Genomic DNA, 23,826 nt, shown 5'->3' with positions numbered 1-23,826 from the left:
TCAAAACCCAATTGTGATTTCCATCAGGTCTCATTCTAAGCCACCACCATCGAAGTAATTTATGTTTGATTGCATCCTTGCTGGGCTGCCTGATATCCTGAAGCTTCAACTGTATGCACCTTCTGCTTGTGCACATACATCTCTTTCCTCTTCTGACCATGGCTTGCCTCACCTATCTGTACATACTCCTCCAAGGAATACATGCACTAAAACCAAAATGAATGCCTTTTTTTTGCTCTTTCAATTTCACACACCACCTCCCCAGAATAATTAAATAAATGAAGATGTTTAGGAGTAGGGGAAATATAATATACATACTGGACAATGTATGTACCATCTACATACTATATACTCAGCAATGGCTAAGACAGGACAGAATTTCTATTTATTTATTGATGAAATAGTCTGAATCAGAGCCCCAGTCTCTTCATTGCAAGTAGCTGTTGCAAAGGAAAACGAAGCAGAGAAATTTAGGTTCAAAGATATGCTCTTGAATATTTCATCAGTCAAAATTCCCCCTCTGCTTTGCATTTGTTATAATACAGTTACCTGCCTTTCAAAGACCTCTTGCTTGGCCTATAGCAATATCTCTTTTAATTTTTAACATCTAGGAGTGAAAGGTGAATAGAATTATTTAACTGAATCTTCTCTTCTAGTTCCTTCCTTAGCAAAGGGAAGATTGGGGTTAGATTGGTTAGTGGCAGAGAACCAGGAAGAAATGGTTGTTGTTGTTTTTTTAAAAATTGCCCTTGCTGATATAACCCAGATCTGGGAAAGATGAAGAACTAACCCTAACAAACCTTATTGAGCCACTTACCTATTTGCCTGGTCCTGACCTCCCAGCAATGTGCCTTGTCCACAAGAGAGGGCTGCCTCTGCACACTCATTGACTTCTGTTACCCCAAAGATGCTGTGGTTGGTGGGCTCTTTCCTGCGCAGGAAATCACTGACTTTTGCACCAACAGTCATACTGAGGTTTTTTAAATTTTGACTGCCAGTTTTCCATTCTGGCTGCACTCGCAGATTTATACCAGTGGAGGACCGGAAGGCAGATTTGACAATGGGCAACTTTGCTGCCAGGGTAGTGTTTGAATTCTCAAATACACTTTGGTCAACTAAAAAAGAAAGAGAACGCCTCTGTGAATAGGAGATGTGCCAGGCAGAGATATTATCCAAGAGAACAATGGAAACAATAATGGAAGCAGCAATGGAATTCAGGTTGGTACCTATTGCAAAAAGGTGGAAAAATTTCAACTTCCTAGCCAACAAGGGAAAACTTGTTGATCTACTGTGCTAAATTAAAAGCAACTTTAATATTTACAAATGAAAGCTGGACCACACAATATTTTTTCCCTAGCTCCTCCCCTAGTTCTTAATTTATTTCTTGCTATTTGGAAAATCCAACTTTAGTGAATATTTTTAAATATTTTTAATCCATCACAACGCTGATACAATTTATCTTAAGACAAAAGAGGAAAAACACTCCGAGTGAGAATCTGGTGGAGGCAAAGAGAGATCTGTATTTCATAGATCTGGTCCTCTGTAGCAATTCAATTCACTCATCTGTCTTTCTTTCATTTTGATTTAGGAATTTTCTGCCATGTAGAAATAAGTCAGCAAATTAACATAAAATAAGTAACAAACTAATTGATCACCATTAATGGTCATATTTTATTTACAACCAATACATCTTCAGGGATAGCTTTGAGGCAGTAAAGGAATTCAAGATTTGTCTGTCAAATAATCTGTAGAGAAATTGACTATATTTGAGGGAATAAAGACCCCCCGCTTTTTTTGCAATGGTACACTGAAACACTATTCTTTGTACTGACTGAAAAGCCCAAAATGGAAAATTCAAGATAGAAACACCTGTGTTTTGATTCTTAAGAAATAGAAATTAAGAGAAGCAAAAATTTTCATTCATATTTCTGGCACATTTACGATGGTTGCAGTGTCCCATAGTCACAGGTTTACCATTTGTGATTTTCACAGCCAGCAAAGTCACTGGAGAAGAGAACAAGAAGTTGCAGGTGGTGGTCTCATGACATTGCACTTAACAACTGCAGATGATTTACTAATGATTGCAGTCAGAACTGCCATATAAGTCAACAAAGTGCAAGGAGGTGATATTGAACATTGGTTAATATCTGTTAAAACCATGTGATAATTGAAGATCCAGCAAAATGAATAAGCAACAGGCCAATTACCTATCCACCAGCAACTTTCAAATTGCTAACCAAAGTTATAAGCAAAGGTCACTGAAGTTAGTATACCATGAAGGCTTATAGGTTTCTGAGTGTAATGAAGTCTTCCCATTATGGTTGCAAGTTGAGATGGTTATTAAGAAAGACACTCACGAAATTACTTTGCTTAACTATCTCAATCACAACTCTCCCTGTTGCAGTTAAGTGGAGTCTGTGGTGTCTCAGGGATGGGGGTAGGTGCAGGCCTGGCATTGCAACACTTCCCCAGCTCACACGTGGTCTTTCCCGGGTCTCCCCCACCCTCTGAGGCAATATGTGCTCCACTTCCTACCCTGCTTGGGTCTACTTCCCACCCCACTGGGTCCCACATCCTTCTTCCACTCCTCATGGCTCAGGTTGCTTACCTTTTCCATAGATCTCTTTTGGGAAACAACCACTCCACCATGTGACCTTCCTATACTATATGGCAGATTAGATTGAATTTTCATAGTCCACGCTAAACATGCTTACATTTTCCAATTTCTTCACTTGACACTTGTCAGGCAGGCCAAAAAAACCAAGTCAAGTGATTTTTCAAGCTGATTTCTTCATTGTCCCACTCCTATAGACAGCATTATGCAAAATGAAGCATTCTATCTGCATCTACCATATTCTCTGAGAACCGTTAGGGAGGAGCTGTCTTCACTCACTTTCTCTCACACAAAATATTTGCTGCTTATTCCTCTGAGATTCCAGCCTACTACATTCTATTGCCTCTTATTCAACACATTTCTTCTTGTAAAATTAAGTTAGGATAATAGGTCTTGATTATTTCTCGTGTATATTTGTGCCTTAGGTAGATAATTTTTATTATTTCTTTTACATTCTAAATGATAAAGTTTCAATGACAATTTGAAGCATTGTTTGATCATCTATTTTTTGTAGAATTACAGTTTCAACAGATCTCAGAATATTTGGAATCATATTTGGAATTATTAAAGCTCACTTATCTGCCCAAAGCAGGAGACTTTATTCCATCCTGGAAAAATGGCTGTCGAATCTTTTCTTGAAAATTTCCAATTGGAGCATCCACAACTCTGGGAGATAAGCTGTTCCATTGATTAATCATCCTTATTGTCAGGAAGCTTCTCCTATCTTCCAGGTTGGATTTCTGTTTAACAAGCTTCCACCCAACAAACTTTTTGTCCTGCCTGCAGAGGCTTTGAAGAATAAGTCAACCCCTCATCTCTGTAATTGTTCAAGTACTCGAACATAGTTATCATGTCACCCCTACTTAATCTTTTTGTCAGGCTAGACATGCCTAGTTCCTTTAAGCGTTCAAATCATATTTTCCACTATAGTTTTATGGACAGCTTCCCTAATTACTGTATTTTTCCGAGTATAAGACGCACTTTTTCCACCCCCCAAAATGGGTAGAAATGTCTTTGCATCTTATACAGCAAATGTTGCCAAAGCCCTGCCCACTCGCTGGCCCCCACCCTTTGGCCTCTGCCGCCCAGCAATTTGCCTCTTTGCAGCAAACAGCCTTGTCAGCTTCAGCACAGCTTGATTAGCAGAAGCAACTGATTGTAGGTAGGATTGGCCTCCTCTGATCATCAGTTGTTTCAGGCTGTAGGGATTGCCATTGCCTATAGCTGCTTCGGTGAACCCCATTTTCAGCCTCCGCAGCCCATTTTTGGCCTCCGCATGCCCCATTTTCCTCCTGAAAATGGACCGGGAGGCCGATCCTACTGACAATCAGCTGCTTGTGCTAATCAGGCTGTGCTGAAGCTGACCAGGGTGTTTGCTGTTTGCTTCAAGGAGGCAAATTGCTGGGAGGCAGAGGCAGATTTTTTTTTCTTGTTTTCCTCCCCAAAAGCTAGGTGTGTCTTATACTTCGGAGCATCTTATACTCTGAAAAATATGGTTAGTTGCCCTCTAGCAACATTGCAGAGAACCACCCACTTGGATTACTTGCCATATTTCCAAAAACAAACCATAGTGTTTTATAACAAAAGCTGAATCTGATGGTCCAGTTATCAAAAGGTCACCTTGAGATAAAACATATGCTCCTTTTCCTGCGAAAGCTGAGCCAGATCACTGGTAGCTTGCAACGCAGGCCCTACTAGTAGATGGGATTGGAGGAATGCCCAAACTGCAAAAAATAAACACAATTGCAAGCTCAGAAATGGGCTGAAAGTATATTTCAGGAACCTAAACAAAAAGATAAAGCTCAGACCAGAGACAATATTCCCACAAATATTTATCGGATCAATAAATGGTTGCATTTGTACAGCATGGTATCCTTGTTTTATTTTATTTTGTAACTTATAGTGTTTCATTAGCTTAGCTTATGTGGTTAGTTTATGGCTTAATATAGTGTGTGAACATAGCCAGTGCTTGAAAATAAGAAAATCTGAAGGAGAGAAAAAGCCAATGTCAATAGAATAATTATGACTATATATTTAATTTTTCCTTTTAAAAGGTCATAATGTCTACGTCAGTGATGGCTAACCTTTTCATCATCGCATGCCGAAAGAGTGTTGTGTGCGCACCTGCACCCATATTGCAATGTATGCATGACCCATCTCCGCAATCCCCGCCCCCTGCGCATGCGCATGTCTCCTGCATTCACCCTACACCTGCGCATGTGCAGCAGATACCCGACAATCAGCTGGCTGGCAGGAGGCGGGTGTGCAAGCACAGTGGAACTGACCTGGGGCGATGGCTTGTATGCTGGTAGAGATGGCTCTATGTGCCACTTCTGGCATGCGTGCCATAGGTTCGCCATCACAGGTCTATATGAGGACCAAATTTACAAATCCCTCAACATCCAGTTAAAGCTGTCTCATTTTTCTTCTTTGCACTCATTCATTTTCAGGAAACAACCCACAAGCTCTGATCCTCCTCCCACAGCCCAGCAGACTGAGTCAGAAGCCAAAATTCTAGTTTCAGCAGAGAAACGTTGCATTCAACAACTAGAAGAGACTGCATAGCACATTTTCTAGCACATAGCACAGGAAACAAGAGATAGATGTCTGAAGGGAAGCAAAGGTGCATTTGTTATATTTTTAGGCTAGCAATTTCTTTGATTTCTTCTCCATTTTGCATAAATTTTGAAAGGAATTACTACATAAGGGATGTGAGAGGAAAGAGTTAAACAACACATTACATTTCTTGCTGTTTTTAAGAGTGGAAATGCAAAACATAGTGACCTTATGTACCACATTAGTATTGCCTAGCATTTTAAAAAGTTTAATAATTCATAGTTTCAATTAAGATTAAACACCCTATGCAAATGTACCTAACTTTACTGCCAACTATACATTTTGAATCTTTGCAAAAGATTAAAAATATTCTAAAAGACCCATGTTAGGTGGCAAACCTATTGGTGGTGAACATATTTTGCAGGAAAATAGAAACTAAAAACATGCAGACAGTGTATGTTTAATGATGCATTTGAAAAAGATTTTATACCTCTACTTCAGGACTTAATCCAATCAAGACATTTAAAAATCATGAGTATACTTGTCCACTTCTTTACATGTTTGCTGTAGAAGTACCAATTCAAAATAACTATGCTCAGTTTGGAGCATTCTGTATTCTGTTCAGCTTGCCTATTACTGAGAGTTGATCCTGTAAATTTTTTTGAAACTGTTATGGAAGAAGGCTTTTGTAAAAAATCTATAGGCTTAGATTTTTCAGCATTTAAACCTGTAGTAAAAGTAATTCCATGCATGATCAAAGAAGATTGTTTAAATACATTGTTAAGATAGAAGGTTATGGATAACCCCAGTATTTGAATAAATTAACATTGTCTAATTTCTATATATCTTCAGATTCTAAACTGCAAATATTTAGTAAGAATTGTGTAATATTCCTATTCTGAAATGATTGCTTGGAAATATGAAGCATAACCTGTGTTCATTGAAAAGTAGCATATAGTAATAGCTCTTAGAACATTTTGGGGTTTTTTGCTTGATCCTTATTTCTCATCCTTTTAACAGCACTTTGTATGTTTAACTTCTTCCTAGGAACTATGAAAGGACAATTTGCTTTGAAAACATGGGAGTTCACTGCAGTTTATAACAATATATATCAATAATAATGCAAGTAAATTTTCAGAGTAATTTTCTTCCTGTGCTATTTCTCTTTTATACTGCAAGAAAAAAACCTCAAGATGTAAAAGAATGGAGCAAATGGTTAATTAAAAATGATTTCTTAGAAAAAATAAAAGAAAGCATTATTCTTTTCCTGCATGTTTAATTGATATTTTTTATGAGCAGAAAAGGACTCAATTCCTGATTTACTGTGTGCCTAAGCACAGAAACCTCTTTCCATTATACAGGAATAATTGCTAGGTAGCCACCAAGAGCTTTAGAAGCTCCCTAAGCTCATTTTGAAGAGATCTTGTGTCCAGGGGTGGGATTCTACCGGTTCGCACCAGTTCAGTAAAACCAGTTGTTATGGTTCCCGGTAGTTTGGAGAACCAGTAAATCAGGCCTCTGGCTGGCGCCGCCCCTCTCCACCTGCTTCTCTGCTCCCTGCAGTGGTGCAGCGGTGCAGCGGTGCGGCCCCATCCTGTCATCAGTGCTGGCTGGGACCTACCAACCTGTTCCCCCATCCCCGGGCTCAGCTGGCTGGCTAAGCTACCACACGGCGCTTTCCCAGCTCTCCCTACCACGTGGCGGCTTCTCGTAAGAAGCACCATCGCCCCAGCACCTCTACCGCTTCTACCGGGAGCAAAATGAAAGGAAGCAGGCGGAAGGAGCCAGGTCCACCGCCTCTGCCCAGTTCCTTTTCTTTTGCTGCCGCCGCCCCAGCCGCCTCTGCTGCTTTTACTGGGAGGTCTGCCGCCTCCACCCACTTCCTTTCATTTTGCTGCCGCCATCTGCAGAGGTACTGTACTTTTGGAGTGCTCCACGGCCCGGCTACCACCGCATGCGCATGTCTCCTGCATCTTCTTCCTTTTCCTGCCACACGCTGCTATCTGTAGCTCACAGGATCATCCCAGTTCATCCCAGACCGGGTGTTTGTGTGAGTGTGTGTGCATGTGAGAGAGAAAGACAAGAAAGAAAAAAAAGAAAGAGCAAGAAAGAAAGAGGAAAGAAAGAAAGAGAGAGAAAGAAAGGGCAAGAAAGAAAGGAAGGGAGAGAAAGAAAGCAAGCAAGAAAGAAGAATAGAGAAAAAAGAAAGAGAAAGAAAGAAAGAAAGAAAGAAAGAAAGAAAGAAAGAAAGAAAGAAAGAAAGAAAGAAAGAAAGAAAGAAAGAAAGAAAGAAAAAGAATGAAAGAAAGAGGAAGGGAGTGAAAGAAAAAGAGAAAGTAAGATGAAGGGAAAGAAAGAAAGAGCAAGAAAGAAAGGAAGGGAGAAAGAAAGAAAGAAAGAAAGAAAGAAAGAAAGAAAGAAAGAAAGAAAGAAAGAAAGAAAGAAAGAAAGAAAGAAAGAGATAGGAAGGAAAAAAAACATAGGAAGGGGAGGAGAAAACTCTGTGCTATTATTTTTAATTGTTCCATTATTTATCATATATTAATATTTTACACTGTCCCTACACCTAGAGTGATTTTACAACCTTCCTTTTGCCCAGGTATTTTTCAGGGTTTACATGTCCAGAGCATAAATATATGTGTGTTTCACAGAGTTGAAAGGGACTTTGGAGGTCTTCTAGTCCAACCCCCTGCTCAGACAGGAAAACGGAGGATGCCAAACTCTGAGTAGAGGTTCTGGGAAAGGTGTCAGAATAACAGAATAACATTTAGAAGGGACCTTGGGGAGAATCCTACTATTTCAGAGAAATGGCTGTCCAGTCTTTTCTTAAAAACCTCCAGTGTTGGAGCATCCAGAACTTCTGGTGGCAAGCAGTTCCACTTGTTAATTGTTCTCACTGCCAGGAAGTTTCTCCTTAGTTTGCTTCTCTCTTTGTTCAGTTTCCATCCATTGCTTCTTGTTTGCCTTCTGGTGCTTTGGAACAGGGGTCTCCAACCTTGGCAACTTTAAGACTTGTGGACTTCAACTCCCAGAATTCCTCAGCCAAGTTGCCAAGGTTGGAGACCTCTGCTTTGGAAAATACATTGTCCCCCCCCTCTTTCTGGCAGCCCCCTAAAAGCCTCTTGCCTATCACATTCTTGAGCAAAGTATGTGAGCCATTTCCTCCTTTCAGTGATCCATGAAAGTACATCTATAGTACGTAGATAATAAATGCAAAAAAAGGTGAACAACATTTTTACAGAACTATAGATAAGTTGAGGCTGGGTGTGACAAGGAATGGCTGGTAGGGGAGGGGCCAAGCAAGGCAGGCACCCCTTGACGTGAGTGACATTGAGTTGGTCAAGCCCACCCAGTCACATGACCACCAAGCCATGCCAGCCATTCATGTGACCATCAAGCCACGCCCAATCAGTAAGCCACACTCAAAGTCACATGACTACCAAGTCACACCCACAAATTAAACCACGCCCACAGAACCGGTTGTTAAGAAATTTGAATCTCACTCCTGCTTGTGTCACTTCATTGTAGAGTGAAGATTGCTGGCCACAATCTTTTCTCTTACATTTCCCCATTAAGGAAGAGATGGAAGCTGGATACTTTCTGTCATGGGAAGTCAACAGGCTTCAAATGATGTCACTAAATATCAGCTACTGTTAAAATGTCGGCATATGTTGTATGTTAACATTCAATTAGTCCATTCAGCCACATTATTCTGGTCATTTATACATTTTCTACTGCTCTACTACTGTATCCTGTTGAATGCGCTTTCTCACAAAGAAATATTTATTTTCCTCCATGATAGTGACATTCATTAAGTGGTTTTCATAGATTAGGGCGAATGTATCAGCATTACAGAACATATCAGTTCCTTCCCACCCCAAATTTGGTCATACATGTCTGCATTTGAGACTAATTTAGGATGTTACAGTTTAATGGAATTTGTCTACCAAACTATTATAAATAGGTTTGAGCCTCAATATCTTTCTGGATCTTGGATAAAGAGAGATGGGGAAGCTTTTGCCTTTGATACAACAAAGGAATCAATCAGTTTGAATGGATTGAGGTGACCCAGGAGGATTTCCAGGCTAACATGACAAGACTGATCATATGGATATGGATATGGTTATCATGGAATCTGACCTGCCACTCTTACTAAGTGCCTTGATGCAGGGGGTTCCTGTAGGAAACATTTTGTGTAAAAGAAAGTTGCTGTATAGGAGAGAGACAGGACAGATATTTCTTATTGGCTTATCTCTCTATTGACAATATTAGCCATTGATTCCCATGTGGCTTTTCTCTACAGAAGATGCTTTAGCTGCAGCTTTTTAGGAACCTTGAATAAATCACCCATCTCTTTTCACGATTCAATTCACAAAATGTAAAAAAAGCAGATTTGCAAAGAACAGAGAAAGCAAAGGAAGCAAAGAAAGCAGAAACAACGGTTTTGCTTTAGAAATAAGGAAGATTTATTTAGCAAAAGCCAAAAGCCAACATCACTATCCTGGGCTTAAGTGCACTTACAGAAAAAGTAATTCCATAATAACCACTCATCTAGCAAAAGAACACAAGAGATATAGAAATACCAGGGGGCTTTCTGAAGAAAATACATGCAATATAAAAATACACTAATGTTAGGTGACCAGATGGACAACCTGAGTTATTCCTAGGGATTCAGTTCTGGATTTCCAAGAGGATGGGTGAAAGCTGCTAGAGATGGATTCTGCTAAGTAGAGCTGATGGTGTTCTTTTTACATGGTATGCTCATGGTATCTGTGAATACCACTCCTGTGGATGCTACTGCTACTGCTGTGTCGATTGCTCTAGCTTTTGCTACTTGCAGCCTCATCTTCTTAGTGTTCCATCTCCACATCTTCATACTTGCTTTCCTGCCAGTTGGATCTAAATAAGAGCCATTGTGGCACAATGGTTAGAGTATAGTACTGCAGGCTATTTCTGCTGACTGCCAGCTGCCTGCAATTTGGCAGTTCGAATCTCACAATGAGGACTTAGATTATTGGGGGCAATATGCTGACTCTGTAAACCGCTTAGAGAAGGCTGTAAAGCATTATGAAGTGTTATATAAGTCTAAGTGCTATTGCTATATGCTCTTTCCATTTCTCAACATTTATTTCCTGTTCTTGACCACTCACTTCCTTGCCTTGCCTATTTCCTTAGCACAGCCCTCAGATTAATTTTTCACAATAGGCCCTGGCCTGAGGGGTAGCCCACAATAGGTGGAAATAGTCCTCCCTCCTTCCCACTACTTTTATCATGGACACCAGAGGCCACAATGCTCTCTTTCTATCTTTCAAGTAGGTTTGCAGGATAAAAGATAATGGTGAGGAAATAAGTCACCCACCTAATTCATTCAGAAGGCACTTTCTCCCTGAGTTGCATTCCTGAAAATCCAGCTGATGAATTAAGAATGGTCCTTGATTTATGGCTTATCTGCTCCTGTTTTAACAATGCAGGAATGGGCTATGATCTCTCTACTTCCCATTCATGTGAAGCCACAATAAAAAATAAAACTGATTTGATTTGAAATATTCCTCTGACATGTAGTGATTTAAGTATTTTTCCAAGACCAGGGTACATTTTGGGCTTCACGGGGAACTAATTTAGAAAAAAAAGTTACAGACCAAGCAAGAAAGGGAGAATCAGGAAAAGAACATGTGGACATTCTGCTTGTTCCTGGGAAAACCTAGGTTTTCACCTGAATGGCCTGGATCTCTGAAATTAGACCTTCAGAGGAAAGCAAGGGGAGTTTGGGGGAGGAAGGAGAACACCCCTCCACACACACTGCAACATAAAGGAAAGGCTTTATTTTCACCTCAGTTTTCTTCACAAATACCCATTTCAGGTTAGGCAAGACAATTGCCATGGCTGCAAGCCCTTACAGCCAGGAACACTTCTTGTCCTTCAGTCAGCTATTATACTCTTCAAACTTCGTACAATTTCCTTAGAATCCAGGGCTGCTCCAGGAACTCTGGAAACCCAGAGGGTATTCAGAAAACTGTGTTGCAAGTGACCACCTCCATAATTCTCTTTTTAAGAGTTCTCAGTAATATCAACTCACCAAAAATATAAATAATATTATAATTAGTTTAATGGAAAAACACAACAGGCATCTGTTGAATGTTTGAGGCCACCTGAGGTACATTTGGCCACATCCTATAACCAGCATCAGCTGATTTTGGAAACATACAAAATGCCCAGATATGTATTATCTCTGACCTTCCATTGCTGCCAATCTTACTCCAATTTGAAAGTCTGGAGGTAATAATTCTTTAAGATTAGATGTTTTGTGAATGAAATGACATAGCTGACAAATGAAAACAGGAAAGCAAAGCGGAATTTGTTTGACAATTTTTGAAAAAGAAAAATGAAAAATGTTTCAGTTTGAGGTACTGCCAATGGTAAAAGTAGGAATGAAGAAAGGGCCACCACTGCCATTGACTACCAATCATAATTATATACAGGAGCATAATTTGGAATATTTCAAAATATAAAATTAAATTTTCACTTTCTTTGCACAGAGACAGTTTAGATTAGAACATAGAATAAGAAGGTTGGAAGACACCTTCTAGTCCAACCCTGCTCAAGCAGGAGACACTATATCAATCTGGACAAATGACTGTCCAATCACTTCTTAAAAATCTCCAGCACCCACAACTTACAGAGGTAAGCCTTTTCACTGATTAACTGTTCTCAATGTCAGGAAATTCCTCCTTAGTTTTAGACTGTATATCTCTTTAATGGTCTTCCACCCATTACTTTTTGTCCTACCTTTTGGTGCTTTGGAGAATAGCTTGACCCTCTCTTCTCTGTGATAACTCCTCAAATAATGGAAGACTGCTATCATATCACCCATAATCCTTCTCTTAGTAAGACTATACATACCTAGTTCCCTCAATCATTTCATAACTGGCTGACCCACCGCACTCAGTGTTTAGTCCCCAATGGAACTGCATCTACACAGAGAGAAATATGCAGTGGAATACCCCAAGGCTCTGTTTTAGGCCAACTACTCTTCAACATCTTCATCAATGAATTGATGAAGATATATGTGGAACTCATCAAATTTGCAGATGACACCAAGCTGGCAGGAATAGCCAACACTCCAGAAGATAGGCTTAAGATACAGAAGCATCTTGACAAACTTGAACATTGGGCGCTATCTAACAAAATGAAATTCAAAATGAAATGGTGAAAAAAGTAAGGTTCTACATTTAGACAAGAAAAACAAAATGCACAGGTACAGTATATGTGGTACCTTGCTCAATAGTAGTAACTGTGAGAGAGATCTTGGAATCTTAGTGGACAACCATTTAAATATGAGCCAGCAGTGTGCTGCAGCTGCCAAAAAAAGCCAACACAGTTCTAGGCTGCATTAACAGGGATCAGGTGATGTGTTAATGCCACTTTATAATGCCTTGGTAAGGCCACACTTGGAATACTGCATCCAGTTTGGTCGCCATGATGTAAAAAGATGTTGAGACTTTAGAAAGAGTGCAGAGAAGAGTAACAAAGATGATTAGGAGACTGGAAGCTAAAACATAAATAATGGTTGCTGGTATTGGGTATGTCTAGTTTAATGAAAAGAAGGACTCGGGGTGACATGATAGCAGTATTCCAATATCTCAAAGGTTACCACAAGGAAGAGGGGGTCAATCTATTCTCCAAATCAGGGATCCCCAACCTTTTCGACGCCGCGCCCGGTTCCGACATCAGCTGGGCGCCGCGGCCCGGTATCAGGCGTCAACTGGCGCCGCCATCTTTTATGACGAACGGCGCTTCCGTGACGTCACCGAGCAAGCGCGCATAAAAGATGGCGGCGCTAGCGCTTCTGGTGAGCTTTTTCGGTAGAAATGGCTTTCTACCCGGAAAAGCTCATCGAGCGCTGGCGCCGCCATCTTTTATGACGAAACAGCGCCCGGTGAGCTTTCTACCCGGAAGCGCTTTTTACCAAAAAAGATGGCGGCGCCCAGCAACCAGCGGCCCGGTAAGGGTTGTTCCACGCGCCCGGTACCGGGTCCGCGGACCGGCGGTTGGGGACCCCTGCTCCAAATCACTTGAGGGCAGGACAAGAAATCAATGGATGAAAGGAAACTAATCAAGGAGAGAAGCAACCTAGAACTAAGGAGAAATTTCCTGAGAGCAATTAATCAGTGGAACAACTTGCCTCCAGAAGTTGTGAATGCTCCAACACTGGAAGTGTTTAAGAAGAGACAACCATTTGACTAAATTGGTATAAGGTTTCTTGCCTAAGAAGGGGGTTGGACTTGAAGACCTCCAAAGTCCCTGTTCTATTCTATTCTATTCTATTCTATTCTATTCTATTCTATTCTATTCTATTCTGTTCTATTCTTACTCCTACTCCTATCTACTCTTTTAATTCTATTTATCATGTTTTAGCCTCCAAATCCCTAATCTTTGTTGCTCTTCTTTGCACTCTTTTTAGGGTCTCAACATCATTTTTGCATTACGCTGAACAGAACTAGAGGCAGTATCATATTCTAAGTGTGGCCTAACCAGTGCAATATAAAGTGGTACTAACAGTTTAGGTGATCTTTAAACTATCTCTCTGTTGATGGAACACCTAGGTCATTTTCACGGTTACTACGGTCGAGCCAGGTACAATCTATTTTATACTTTGGATTTGAATTAGATTTTTCTTGCCTATGTGTAGGGCCTTATTTTTCTCACCAGTGAAGTGCATTTTATTGGGTAGGACTTAGCTTTCAAGTATGTCAAGATCCTTCTGACTTTTGAGTCTATCTAAAGCGTTAGCTATTTGCCACAGCTTGATGTCATCTGCAAATTCTATGAGTTCTCCTTCTAAATCATTTATGAAGTTATTGAAGAACACTGGGCCTAGGGCCGAATCTTCAGGTTCCCCACTGCATGCTTCCCTCTATTTAGATGTAGTTCCATTGAGGACTAGAATTGAGTGCAGTTATATATCCAGCTGGTGGTGATGCAGTCTATCCCAGATTGTTCTATCTTACCAAGAAGTAGGCTGTGGTCTACTTTGTCAAATGCCTTACTGAATTCCAAGTAAACTATCTGTTTCTGACAAACCCATGTTGACTTCTAAGTAATAGCTTTGCTTGTTTCTAGATGCTTACAAATGCAGTGCTTGATTACCTTTTCCAGAATTTTCCCAGCTATTTATGGCAGGCTAATTAGTCTGTAGTTTATTAGACCCACTTTTTTCCTCTTTTTGTAATTTGGAACCACATCAGCTCTTTTCCTGTTATCTGATATATTCCCTAACTTTTCTGTAGCTTTATCAAACTACTGTATTCCTTAAAGTTACTACAATCAAAACTAAAAATCTAGTGATCTATTTTTCAGAAATAGATCTGAACAAAAGCAAGCTCTACAATGTGCCAAAAGGGCGCTTTTTTCAGGAGGCAACTGGACTTTCTAGTTTTTCTTTGAAGACATTTTGCTTCTCGTCCAAAAAGCTTCTTCAGCTCTGGACATCATAGACATCAAGGTCTACAGTCTTAATTCCCAAGCAACAATTACAATATCAAGCAGAAAATATGTTAAATACTAATGATTAAGAAGTTAATCTGGGTATATTTCAAAGGACAGATCCAGATAAATTTATTCCACTGCCATAACATAAAGCAAGCACTAAACATTATCATTTGAATTAAAATACAAACTAGAAAGGAACTTCACATGCCAATTTAACCTTTTTCCACATCCACTGCAGGCACAAAGACCACTTGTGTATTTGGGCTATATGCAAATGACATATCAGCCACATAGTTATGAGAGCAGAGACTTTACTAGATAATCAGCACCCAGTTATATGGGACAGAATCTATCATGTGGAGAAGACATAGGTGACTGGCTGTGCTAAACCTCATTGCCTCAAAGATACATCTGGGTTCATGCATTTCAGCAGGCAACCAAATTAAAGACAGTAATGTTAAATTGGAACCAAATAAACTACTCCCATGAGATGATTTTCTAAGGTGTCAGGTTACCCACATAATCTGCATTTGATGGACGATAGAAAAACTGATTTGACAAGGACTTTCTACTCCAAAGACAAAATACTATAGCGATTCTTTTGGAATTGGGGGAACCTTTTCTAGAACATATTCATGAATGACCAGGTTTAAATTCCAAAAGAGAATGGGTGTCAGGTTAAACAATTTATCTACATGTAATTTGTTCAAAGCTGAACCATTTTCTTCAAATTTCATAGACATAAGGCAGTTACTGGTTCTGTCTGAAGATTAAATAGGGAGGCTTAAACAGGAAAGGTAGAAAGTTGAAAAGTTTTGGTTAAGAACACAGGACTCTACATATTCTACCTGCAGAAGGCAGCACAATACAAACAAGGCAATTCTGTACCAAAGTCAAACACATTGTATGCAACAAGTTCTCTTTCCAAATGGCATTTTGCAAACCAGGCAAATAAAATAAATTGCTTGACTTGCATAATTTATTCAGTTTCCACATTTATAGAGAGAGGTAAAGAGAAATATTGTACACTGAAGCCATGCCTCCAGGCCTCCAGTAACTTCTTCACTCCCATTGCTGGCTTTGGGTTTTTATCCATGCCCTTTCAATACTATCCTTTCACTCTCAAAATTGCTTTTCTAAAAGAAAGCTAAATTTTTGAGATTCCAATGCTCTAAAGTGATGGAAGATCAGAGATGTGTGATATCTGAGGTAATACTTGTCCTGTCAGTAGAAAAAGAGCAGTTTTTCAAGTGGCCTAACAGTGTGGACCAGGAACTATAATTCCTCAAGAGATTCACTCTTTCACAGGAAGAACCTGTACTCAGAAGAGAGAACAGAAATAGACATGCTTGTTGAGAACTTTTAAAAGGAAATGTAAATATCATTTCAGATATCATCAGACCTAAGACACTTCATTTTCCTTTCAAAGGGCAACCGCATCTTCCAGGCTATCTCCCAGCCCCTGTTTGTCCAGGACATTGAGCAGGTGATGTGGCTCCTCTTGGGCCCACTCCTCACCCTCATCCATGTTGGATTCACTCTCAGAGGCAATACCAGACTCATGAAATTTGATGAGCTCCAGGCTGCCCAAAGGAGAGTCCGTACTAGGAAGGAAATGGAAGCATTCCAGCTTCACCAAACAGTCACTCCTACCTAAAGGGCTGCCCAGAGAACTGGAAACATTGGAGAAGCTGTTGTCAGGATGAAGAAGGTGGGTGTCTTCAGGCATAGGGGTAGTGGGGTCACACAGAACAGGCAGGACACCTGATGGGTAGGTAATTTCCAACAAGCTATCTTGAGAGTCCACTGCAAGACAAGAAGAAAGAATGGCGCATCAGACCAATTACCTTTGCCATGTTTATATCAGAGAAGCTGGCTACCTTAACCATCCAAGAGAACAATTACCTGTTGCAATTATTTCTGCTGCTCTTGAAGACCACTAAGAATATACAGTTGGTCTAGAGTATGACTGCAAAAACAGTTTGGGGGGCATCACAGTATGCTTATAACACATCTCAATTCTGTGAGCTGCGCTGATTATTCATAAGCCCACTATGAATAATCAGCTCACAGAATGCACAGAATGGAGGAGTGTTACAAGCATACTTGTCATGGTTGACTCGCTATACAGCCCCACTCACAACCAGACAACAGTAACAGAAGGAGGATGGAATATATTGGAACGTAAGGGAGGCTTGGGAGGGAAATGTGGAAAGGAAGTGTGCCGATTGGAAGCCTGAGAAGGACCCAGAACCCCAAAGTCACCAGATGAGAATGTCTGAGGCAGACAAACTGTTCCCAAAACAAAGAGAATGCAAATGATTGGGGAACAATGGGAGATTCAGGAGGAAAAGGGAAGGTTTACTTATGCATGAAATAGTTAGAACTGGTTTTTCTACTTCTATACCCATATGGAATTTTCAGTAAAGTTATACTCTTGGTAAAAAAATGTCCCAGGAGTTTCTTTTGGTATCTAAGCCAGTGGGACTGTTGACAATACTATGATGAACCCCAAACTGTTTTTGCAGTCAAATTCTGGACCAACTGTACATTCTGAGTTACAATTCAAGCTACCAGTTGTCCTCTATATAACATCTCACATGGATTTGGGCCTTGTATTTATTTCTGCATTTGTCTCTGTTCATCCCATAAGATCAGACATTGTGGAAGTGCCCAATGCCCCATGGAGTATTATGTATATCTAAAGAATAGTGTCCATAGGAGTTCTGGTCTGCAGCGGTTCGGAGCAGAGAGGAATCCGCGACTGTGCACGGTTTCTGTCTGCGCTCGCTGCCGGAGTGCCCTGAGCCACCCGGCTTCAGGGCTAGCCACCTCCGTAGAAGGTGGCGAAGATAGGGGGGATCTGGCAGGGTCAAGAGATATCGCACCTCTCTTCTCTAGCTGGCTAAACTCCCTTTTCCGAAGGCAGCTGAGCGGCGGTCAGAAATGGCCACCACATAGAAGCGCTCAGCCGGAAAAAGAAAGTGTAGGAGGAGTTGAGAAGAAGTGAAAGTTTGTTTTTTTTTTGCTGACCGGGACAAAGCAACAACGAAAGTACCCTGGAACTTAAAATTTGCGAAAGATACATCGTTTCCAGAGATTTACAAGCGGCGAATGGAAGTTAAAAGGGAAAGTTTTTCTTTTTTTTCACTCTGCTTCCTAACGTGACAGCGAATAGAAATGCAAGAGAAATCGGAAAAACCCGCATTGGCACTAATAGGTAATTAAATGCTAAAGGGATAAGGATTTCTGAATATTTAAAAGAATTTTTTTTTGCTGTAAGTGGGAAGGGAGAGGAAAAGAATTGGAGCAGGATTTGGAAGTAAGGAGGAGATTGCCTAGAATCTCAAAGAACTATTAAATACTAACAAGACTTCTAAAAGATATATTTTAACTGGAACTTTGTAACTAAACAGTAACCCCAGAAAGAGAAAGTGAAGAAAGAAGAAAGTGCTAAAAGAAACAGCTTATTTGGATTGTTTGGTGACTTTGGGAATTATCATTGACTAAAAACACTTGGGTGGTTGTTTTGGAAAAACGTTTTCTTTCTACAATGGCATCACTTTTGGATGAATTGAAAATTGAATACAAAAAATACAAAGAAGAAGAACAAGAAGGGAAAGACTCTCTTGGCATTCTTTTTCAATTTTTAGAAATGGCGATTTGCACTTATGAGAAACTGACTGCGCAACAAGATGATTGGGACAAAGAAGAAGCCATCTTTGATGAACAAGTAACTGTATTTGGGGAAGAAAGGGAGAAAGAGGAAAAGAAAAAGGGGACTTTAAGACTTGAAAAAACAACCAAAAAAGAGAAAAATAAGGTGAAAAGTGGATATAATGTTAGAAAACAACAGAAAGGGGGAAAGCAGAAGAAGAAAAGGGAGGTGGAGAGACAAGGGGGTAAAAAGGGCAGGGAGAAGAACAAGCAAGGGAGGAAGGAAGGGATGAGAAGCCTTAATGGTGGGGAGCAAGATGTAAAGAAACAAGATTCATTTAGAGATAATGGGTAAATTTAATTGAAAAAGGGATTCTGCAAAGGTACATAAGATTGTATTGTTATATTTGTACTTAGAAATAATGTTAGAAAATTGGAAACAACATGTGATCAAAAAATGGGATAAAATATTTAGTGTAACTTAGTGAAATTTTTGTGAATAAAAAGAAGGCAATGAAATAAATGAGAGAATTGAAGTAGGAGGAAATGGGAACACTTTAATGATACAATGATTTAAAATATGTGATGTGGGGGGGAAATAACTATGGAAAGTATATGGAAAGTATATGGAAAGTATAAGTGTTCCCATAAAAGTATGATATTCAACTGAAAAGTAACGTGTAAAATGTTTAAGATATAAATGAATATTAATATTAATGATTAGATTTGTATTGGCATTGATAGTTGTTTTAATTATATTATATAAAATATAATGTGTAATTTTAGAATGTACTAAACAGAATCCCAATGGAAGCCATGTATTATATTAAGTATTATAAATTTAGGGGAAAGAGTTAAAGGCGTCACACTCCAATCAGTGTACAGGAGTTTTGTTTAAAGAGAAAAGAGAAATAGATAGCTGGAAAAACAGACAAATAATAATAATAAGCATTATGATTGAGATGAGATAAATAAAATAAAATTAAGAAAGTTAAAAGAGGTGAGAAGCTATATAGAAAATGGAAAATGGTAATAAGATCTGGAATGGTATGTAAAATGAACATGAATTTGAATTTGTGTCTGTACGAAGAGATGTAACCCGGGATCAAGCACCTTTCAGAAAAGATATTTTATGTTTTTATGTTTTATGTTTTGTTTGTTTGTGTATTGTCTTTGAAAATTAATAAAATCTGTTTAAAAAAAAAAGAATAGTGTCCATAGTCAAAGACGTTGACTGACTATAGTGAATCCTAGTGTAGTAGAAAAACTGAGGATGTGTCACAGGGAACTCAGGGTCCCTTTAGTGTTCTGCCAACTGGATGGCTCAGTAGCAGGGGCAGCCTCTGCACATTCAACTAGAAAGTCACATATGGCAGCACCTGTACTGTTTCAGGAGAAAAAGGGTGGATCCCTCTGTCTATGTGTAGATTACTGTTGGCTAAATGCAATTTGCATTGAAAACATCTACCCACTACCATTGAAGTGCTGACGTTTGAATTTTCCTGGATTCCTTCTTGCTTCTTGGCTTTCTGGACTCTTTCAACTTGCCTGCTGGATTTTCTTATTTGCAGCCGTGGTGCTCACAGTATTGGACTGGACTATTTGCAGCCAGAGGCTGCATGAGGCATGTGTGTGTGTGTGTGTGTGTCATCCTTTGGTTCTGGGACTTGCCAGGAACATGGGAGTATTTTGGGGGGGGGGGGGTTGGAGCAATAAAGCGCTGGTTTAAAATGTCAGCTGCCTGTGTTGCCTCTGTGCTGTGCCCTGGGTCATCAGACAAACTTTAACATTGGCGTGTCCCTCCCGAGCTCCATTTTCACTGGCAGAGAGTTGCAGGAGGCCGTTGCAGCCAAAAATGGAGCTTGGGTGGGCTACGCATGGCCCTCCCTAGCTCCATTTACGCTGGCAGAGGCACCACGGGCCGGTCCTTCACTGTTTCCAGGATGGCCCTGTGGGCCAGATCTAAGCACCCTATGGGTGGGCCTGCTATAGACATTTTACTTTTTCCTCAAGTAATTCAATTAGTTTACATTTTGTACAGATATAATTTGCTGTAAAGAAAAATACAGCATTAAAGACAAATGGAAAGTGTCTTCTGAACAGAAACTAAAACAGGAAAAGAAATGGTTCTTATAGACAGGAGGAAAAGTCCTTACTGGTGTTGAATCCCAGCAGTTTTGCCTCCAGTTCCTGCACTTGCTTTACCAGAAGTGATATATGCTGGAGAAGATCCTTATTCTGAAGCAAGAGCTGGTGTACACGAGCCTGGGCTTCAAGGCGGGCAGCTGCCTCTGTAACTAATTGGTCTTTCAACAGATGTACCTGCAGACACAGACAAAAAGCACATGGTTATACATAGCTGCAGAGAGAAGTATACAATAAAGATTTGTCTTTCTGTCAGAAACCTACACTCTGAATATAGATACGAATGGAGGCTGAATATACTTCAAGATTGCTTCCTCTGAGTCTTCCGGTTTGCAAGGTTTCGGCAGCGGCAGGGATTCGCGATACTGCGCGATCCCTGCTGCGTTCGCCGCCAAGGTTCCCCCGATCCGTTTGGATCTGGGGGATACAGCTGCCCCGTAGAGGCAGCTGAAGACAGGGGGGATCCGGACAGGGGCTTGGGGGTGTCGCAGACCCCCTCCCCAGCCGGCAGACCCCCTTTTCCCAAGGCGGAGGAGCGGCGGTCAGCAATGGCCGCCACGAAGAAATCTGCAGCCGGACAAGCAGGTGCAGGAGGGAGAAAGTTGGAAGAATTATGAAAGTTGCTTTCAACTGGGACAAGGCAAGAGAAAGTGCCCTGGAATTTTGAAGGCTGCTAAGGATACATTGTTTCCAGTGAGAGTTACAAGCTGCGAATATTCTAAAAGGGAAAGTTTTTTTTTCCTTTCGTTTCACTCTCCTTCCTAACGTGACAGCGGATGGAATCATAAGAGAAATCCGAAAACCTGCATTGGAGGTAATTGAATGCTGAAGGGATAAGGATTTCTGAACATTTAAAGGGAAAAAAAAAATCTTTTTGGCTGTGAGTGGGAAGGGAGAGGAAAAAAAGAATTGGAGCAAAATTTGAAAATAAGGAGAAGATTGCCTAGAATTCTAAAGAGTCACTAAACATCATTAAGACTTCTAAAAGATATATTTTAAAGGGAACTTTGTGACTAAACTTTAACCCCAGAAAGAGAAAGTGAAGAAGGAGAAAGTATTTAAAAGAAACAGCTTGTTTGGATTGTTTGGTGATTTTGGAACTTCTGAGAACTATTTCTGATTAAAAGCACTTGGGTGGTTGTTTGGAAAAACTTTTTCTCTGTACAATGGCATTACTTGTGGATGGACTGAAACTTGTATACCAAAAATATGAAAAAGAAAAGCAAGAAGGGAAAGATGTCCTTGGAACTCTTTTTCAATTTTTAGAAATGGCGGTTTGTACTTATGTAAAGCTGAATGAGCAACAGGATGACTGGGACAAAGAAGAAGCCATCTTTGATGAACAAATAACTTTGGTCGGAGAAGGAAAAAAGAAAGAGAAAAAGGAAAAGAAGACTTTAAGACTTGGAAAAACAATCCAAAAAGAGAAGAATAAGGTGAAAAGGGGATATTATGTTAGGAAACAACAGAAAAGGGGAAAGCAGAATAAAAGGGAGGTGGAGAGACAAGGGGGTAAAGAGGACAAGGAGAAGAAGAAGCAAGGGAGAAAGGAAGGGATGAGAAGCCTTAATGGTGGGAAGCAAGATGTAAAGAAGCAAAAGTTTTTTAGAGATAATGGATAAATTTTATTGAAAAAGGGATTCTAGAAAGGTACATAAGATTGCATTTCTATATTTGTATTTAGAAATAACCATAGAAAATTGGAAATAATATGTAATTTAAAATGCGATAAAATATTTAGTATAATCTAGTGAAATTTTTGTTAAGAAAAGGGGAGTACTGTAATGAAACAATGATTTAAGATATGTGATGTGGGGGGAGAAATAATTTTGGAAAGCATAAGTGTTCCTACAAAGGTATGATATTTAACTGAAATGGGTAAAATGTTTAAGATATAAATGGTTGTTAATATTAATGATTAGACTATGTTATCCTAGTGAAACTTTTTGTGAAATGAGAGATTTGAAGTAGGAGAAGGGGGAACATCGTAATGAAATAATGATCTATAATATGTGATGTGGGGGGGGGGGAATAACTATGGAAAATAGGTGCTCCCATAAAAGTATGTGATTTAACTGAAAAGTAATGTGCTAAATGTTTAAGATATAAATGAATATCAATATTAATGAATAGATTTGTATTGGTTTTGATAATACTGTATAATTTTAGAACGTACCAGACAGAATCCCAATGTAAGTTATGTGTTTTATATTAAGTATTATAAATATAGGGGAAAGAGATAAAGGCATCATACTCCATTTAGTGTACAGGAGAAGTTTTTTTCAAAGAAGAAAGATAAATGGATAGCTGGAAATAGAACAGACAAATAATAATAAATATTATGATTCGAATTGAGAGGAGATAAATAAAATAAAATTGAGAAAATTTAAAAGAGAGGAGAAGTTATATAGAAAATTGAAAATGCTAGCAAGATATGGAATGGTATATAAAATGAATATGAATTTGAATTTGTGTCTGTATCAAGAGTTTTAACCTGGGACTAAGCAACTTTCAGAAAAGAGATTTTTTATGCTTTTATGTTTTGTGTTTCTGTGTATTTATGTTTTGTATGTCTTTAAAAATTAATAAAATTTGTTAAAAAAAAAAGATTGCTTCCTCTGAGATAGCTAGTGAAACTGTCTTCTGGGCCTACAAAAGACTGAGAAGATCCAACCCACCAAATGCTTTGCAGATTCCTTAGATATTAAAGAGAAGCCAAGATATTGGCTTAAAGATAAAAACAACATTCATAATGATATCAATCTTCAGTAGAACTGCCAAGAGAGCAGTTCATAAGTAAGAATACAAATGTTGTATTGTCTCAACCACCACCAAATATTCTTAAATTTTCATTACTATCTTGGCAGTAAAGACAAAGATATTCCACGAGAGCTATGCAATGAAGTTGGCATTGAAACTGCTGGCCTAGGGTTCTATTCCTTTAAATCTTTTGCAATTTCTTAGCTAAAGGACTGCAATTGAACAGGCAACTGCTATTAGCTAAGCTCAGGTTGGAACATTTCATGCACTAACATGGTTCAGATTATTTTGTATAGGATTTCTATGCAGCCTTTTCTTTAATTAAATCTTCCTGCAAAATAGATAATAACCTGAGCCACAGCGAATTGAGTCTGTTGTTGTTGCTGCTGCAAAAGCTGTTGCAGAAACTGCATTTGGTGATGAGCAGAGAGAGGAACCTCTGACTCAGGCAACTGGGTAGAAGAAGGGAGAAGAATCTTATGAGAAGCCATGAGGATATTCTCTTTGTGAACCAAGTCCTACGAAAAAAGCAGATGCAGTGATCAATGCAGGATTCAATTTAGACTTTCCTATACCCAGTATACATCTCTTATTTCTCAGAAACA

At 39.5% G+C, this 23,826-nt stretch overlaps 1 protein-coding gene and 1 long non-coding RNA gene across 7 annotated transcripts in view; both read right to left on the bottom strand.

The window, feature by feature from the left end:
- Positions 1–23,826, bottom strand: part of LOC113421456 (carboxyl-terminal PDZ ligand of neuronal nitric oxide synthase protein) — an 85,705-nt gene that overhangs the window by 4,741 nt on the left and 57,138 nt on the right. For 4 of the 6 annotated variants that reach the window (XM_087962464.1, XM_087962466.1, XM_026681839.2 and 1 more), the window contains 4 exons: positions 23,572–23,739; positions 20,473–20,638; positions 16,313–16,465; positions 818–1,115 (listed from right to left, as the gene is read on the bottom strand). In XM_087962464.1, the coding sequence (XP_087818590.1) occupies positions 818–1,115; positions 16,313–16,465; positions 20,473–20,638; positions 23,572–23,739 (785 nt within the window). The remainder of the gene's footprint in view (positions 1–817; positions 1,116–16,312; positions 16,466–20,472; positions 20,639–23,571; positions 23,740–23,826) is intronic. The other 2 variants (XM_087962465.1, XM_087962467.1) reach the window with 1 other exon arrangement.
- On the bottom strand, positions 9,614–13,470 carry LOC148131346 (uncharacterized). The gene is made up of 2 exons (XR_015748741.1): positions 13,227–13,470; positions 9,614–12,842 (listed from the first exon to the last, which is right to left on the bottom strand). It is a non-coding gene; the product is annotated as an uncharacterized LOC148131346 (long non-coding RNA).

The sequence above is a fragment of the Notechis scutatus genome, chromosome 3 (assembly GCF_049901735.1).
Source record: "Notechis scutatus isolate UNSWTSFEM ecotype Mainland chromosome 3, rNotScu1.2, whole genome shotgun sequence".
Classification (NCBI taxonomy): Eukaryota; Metazoa; Chordata; class Lepidosauria; order Squamata; family Elapidae; genus Notechis; species Notechis scutatus.
The sequence above is the reverse complement of the archived record's forward strand: the minus strand, read 5'-3'. Positions and strand labels throughout refer to the sequence as shown.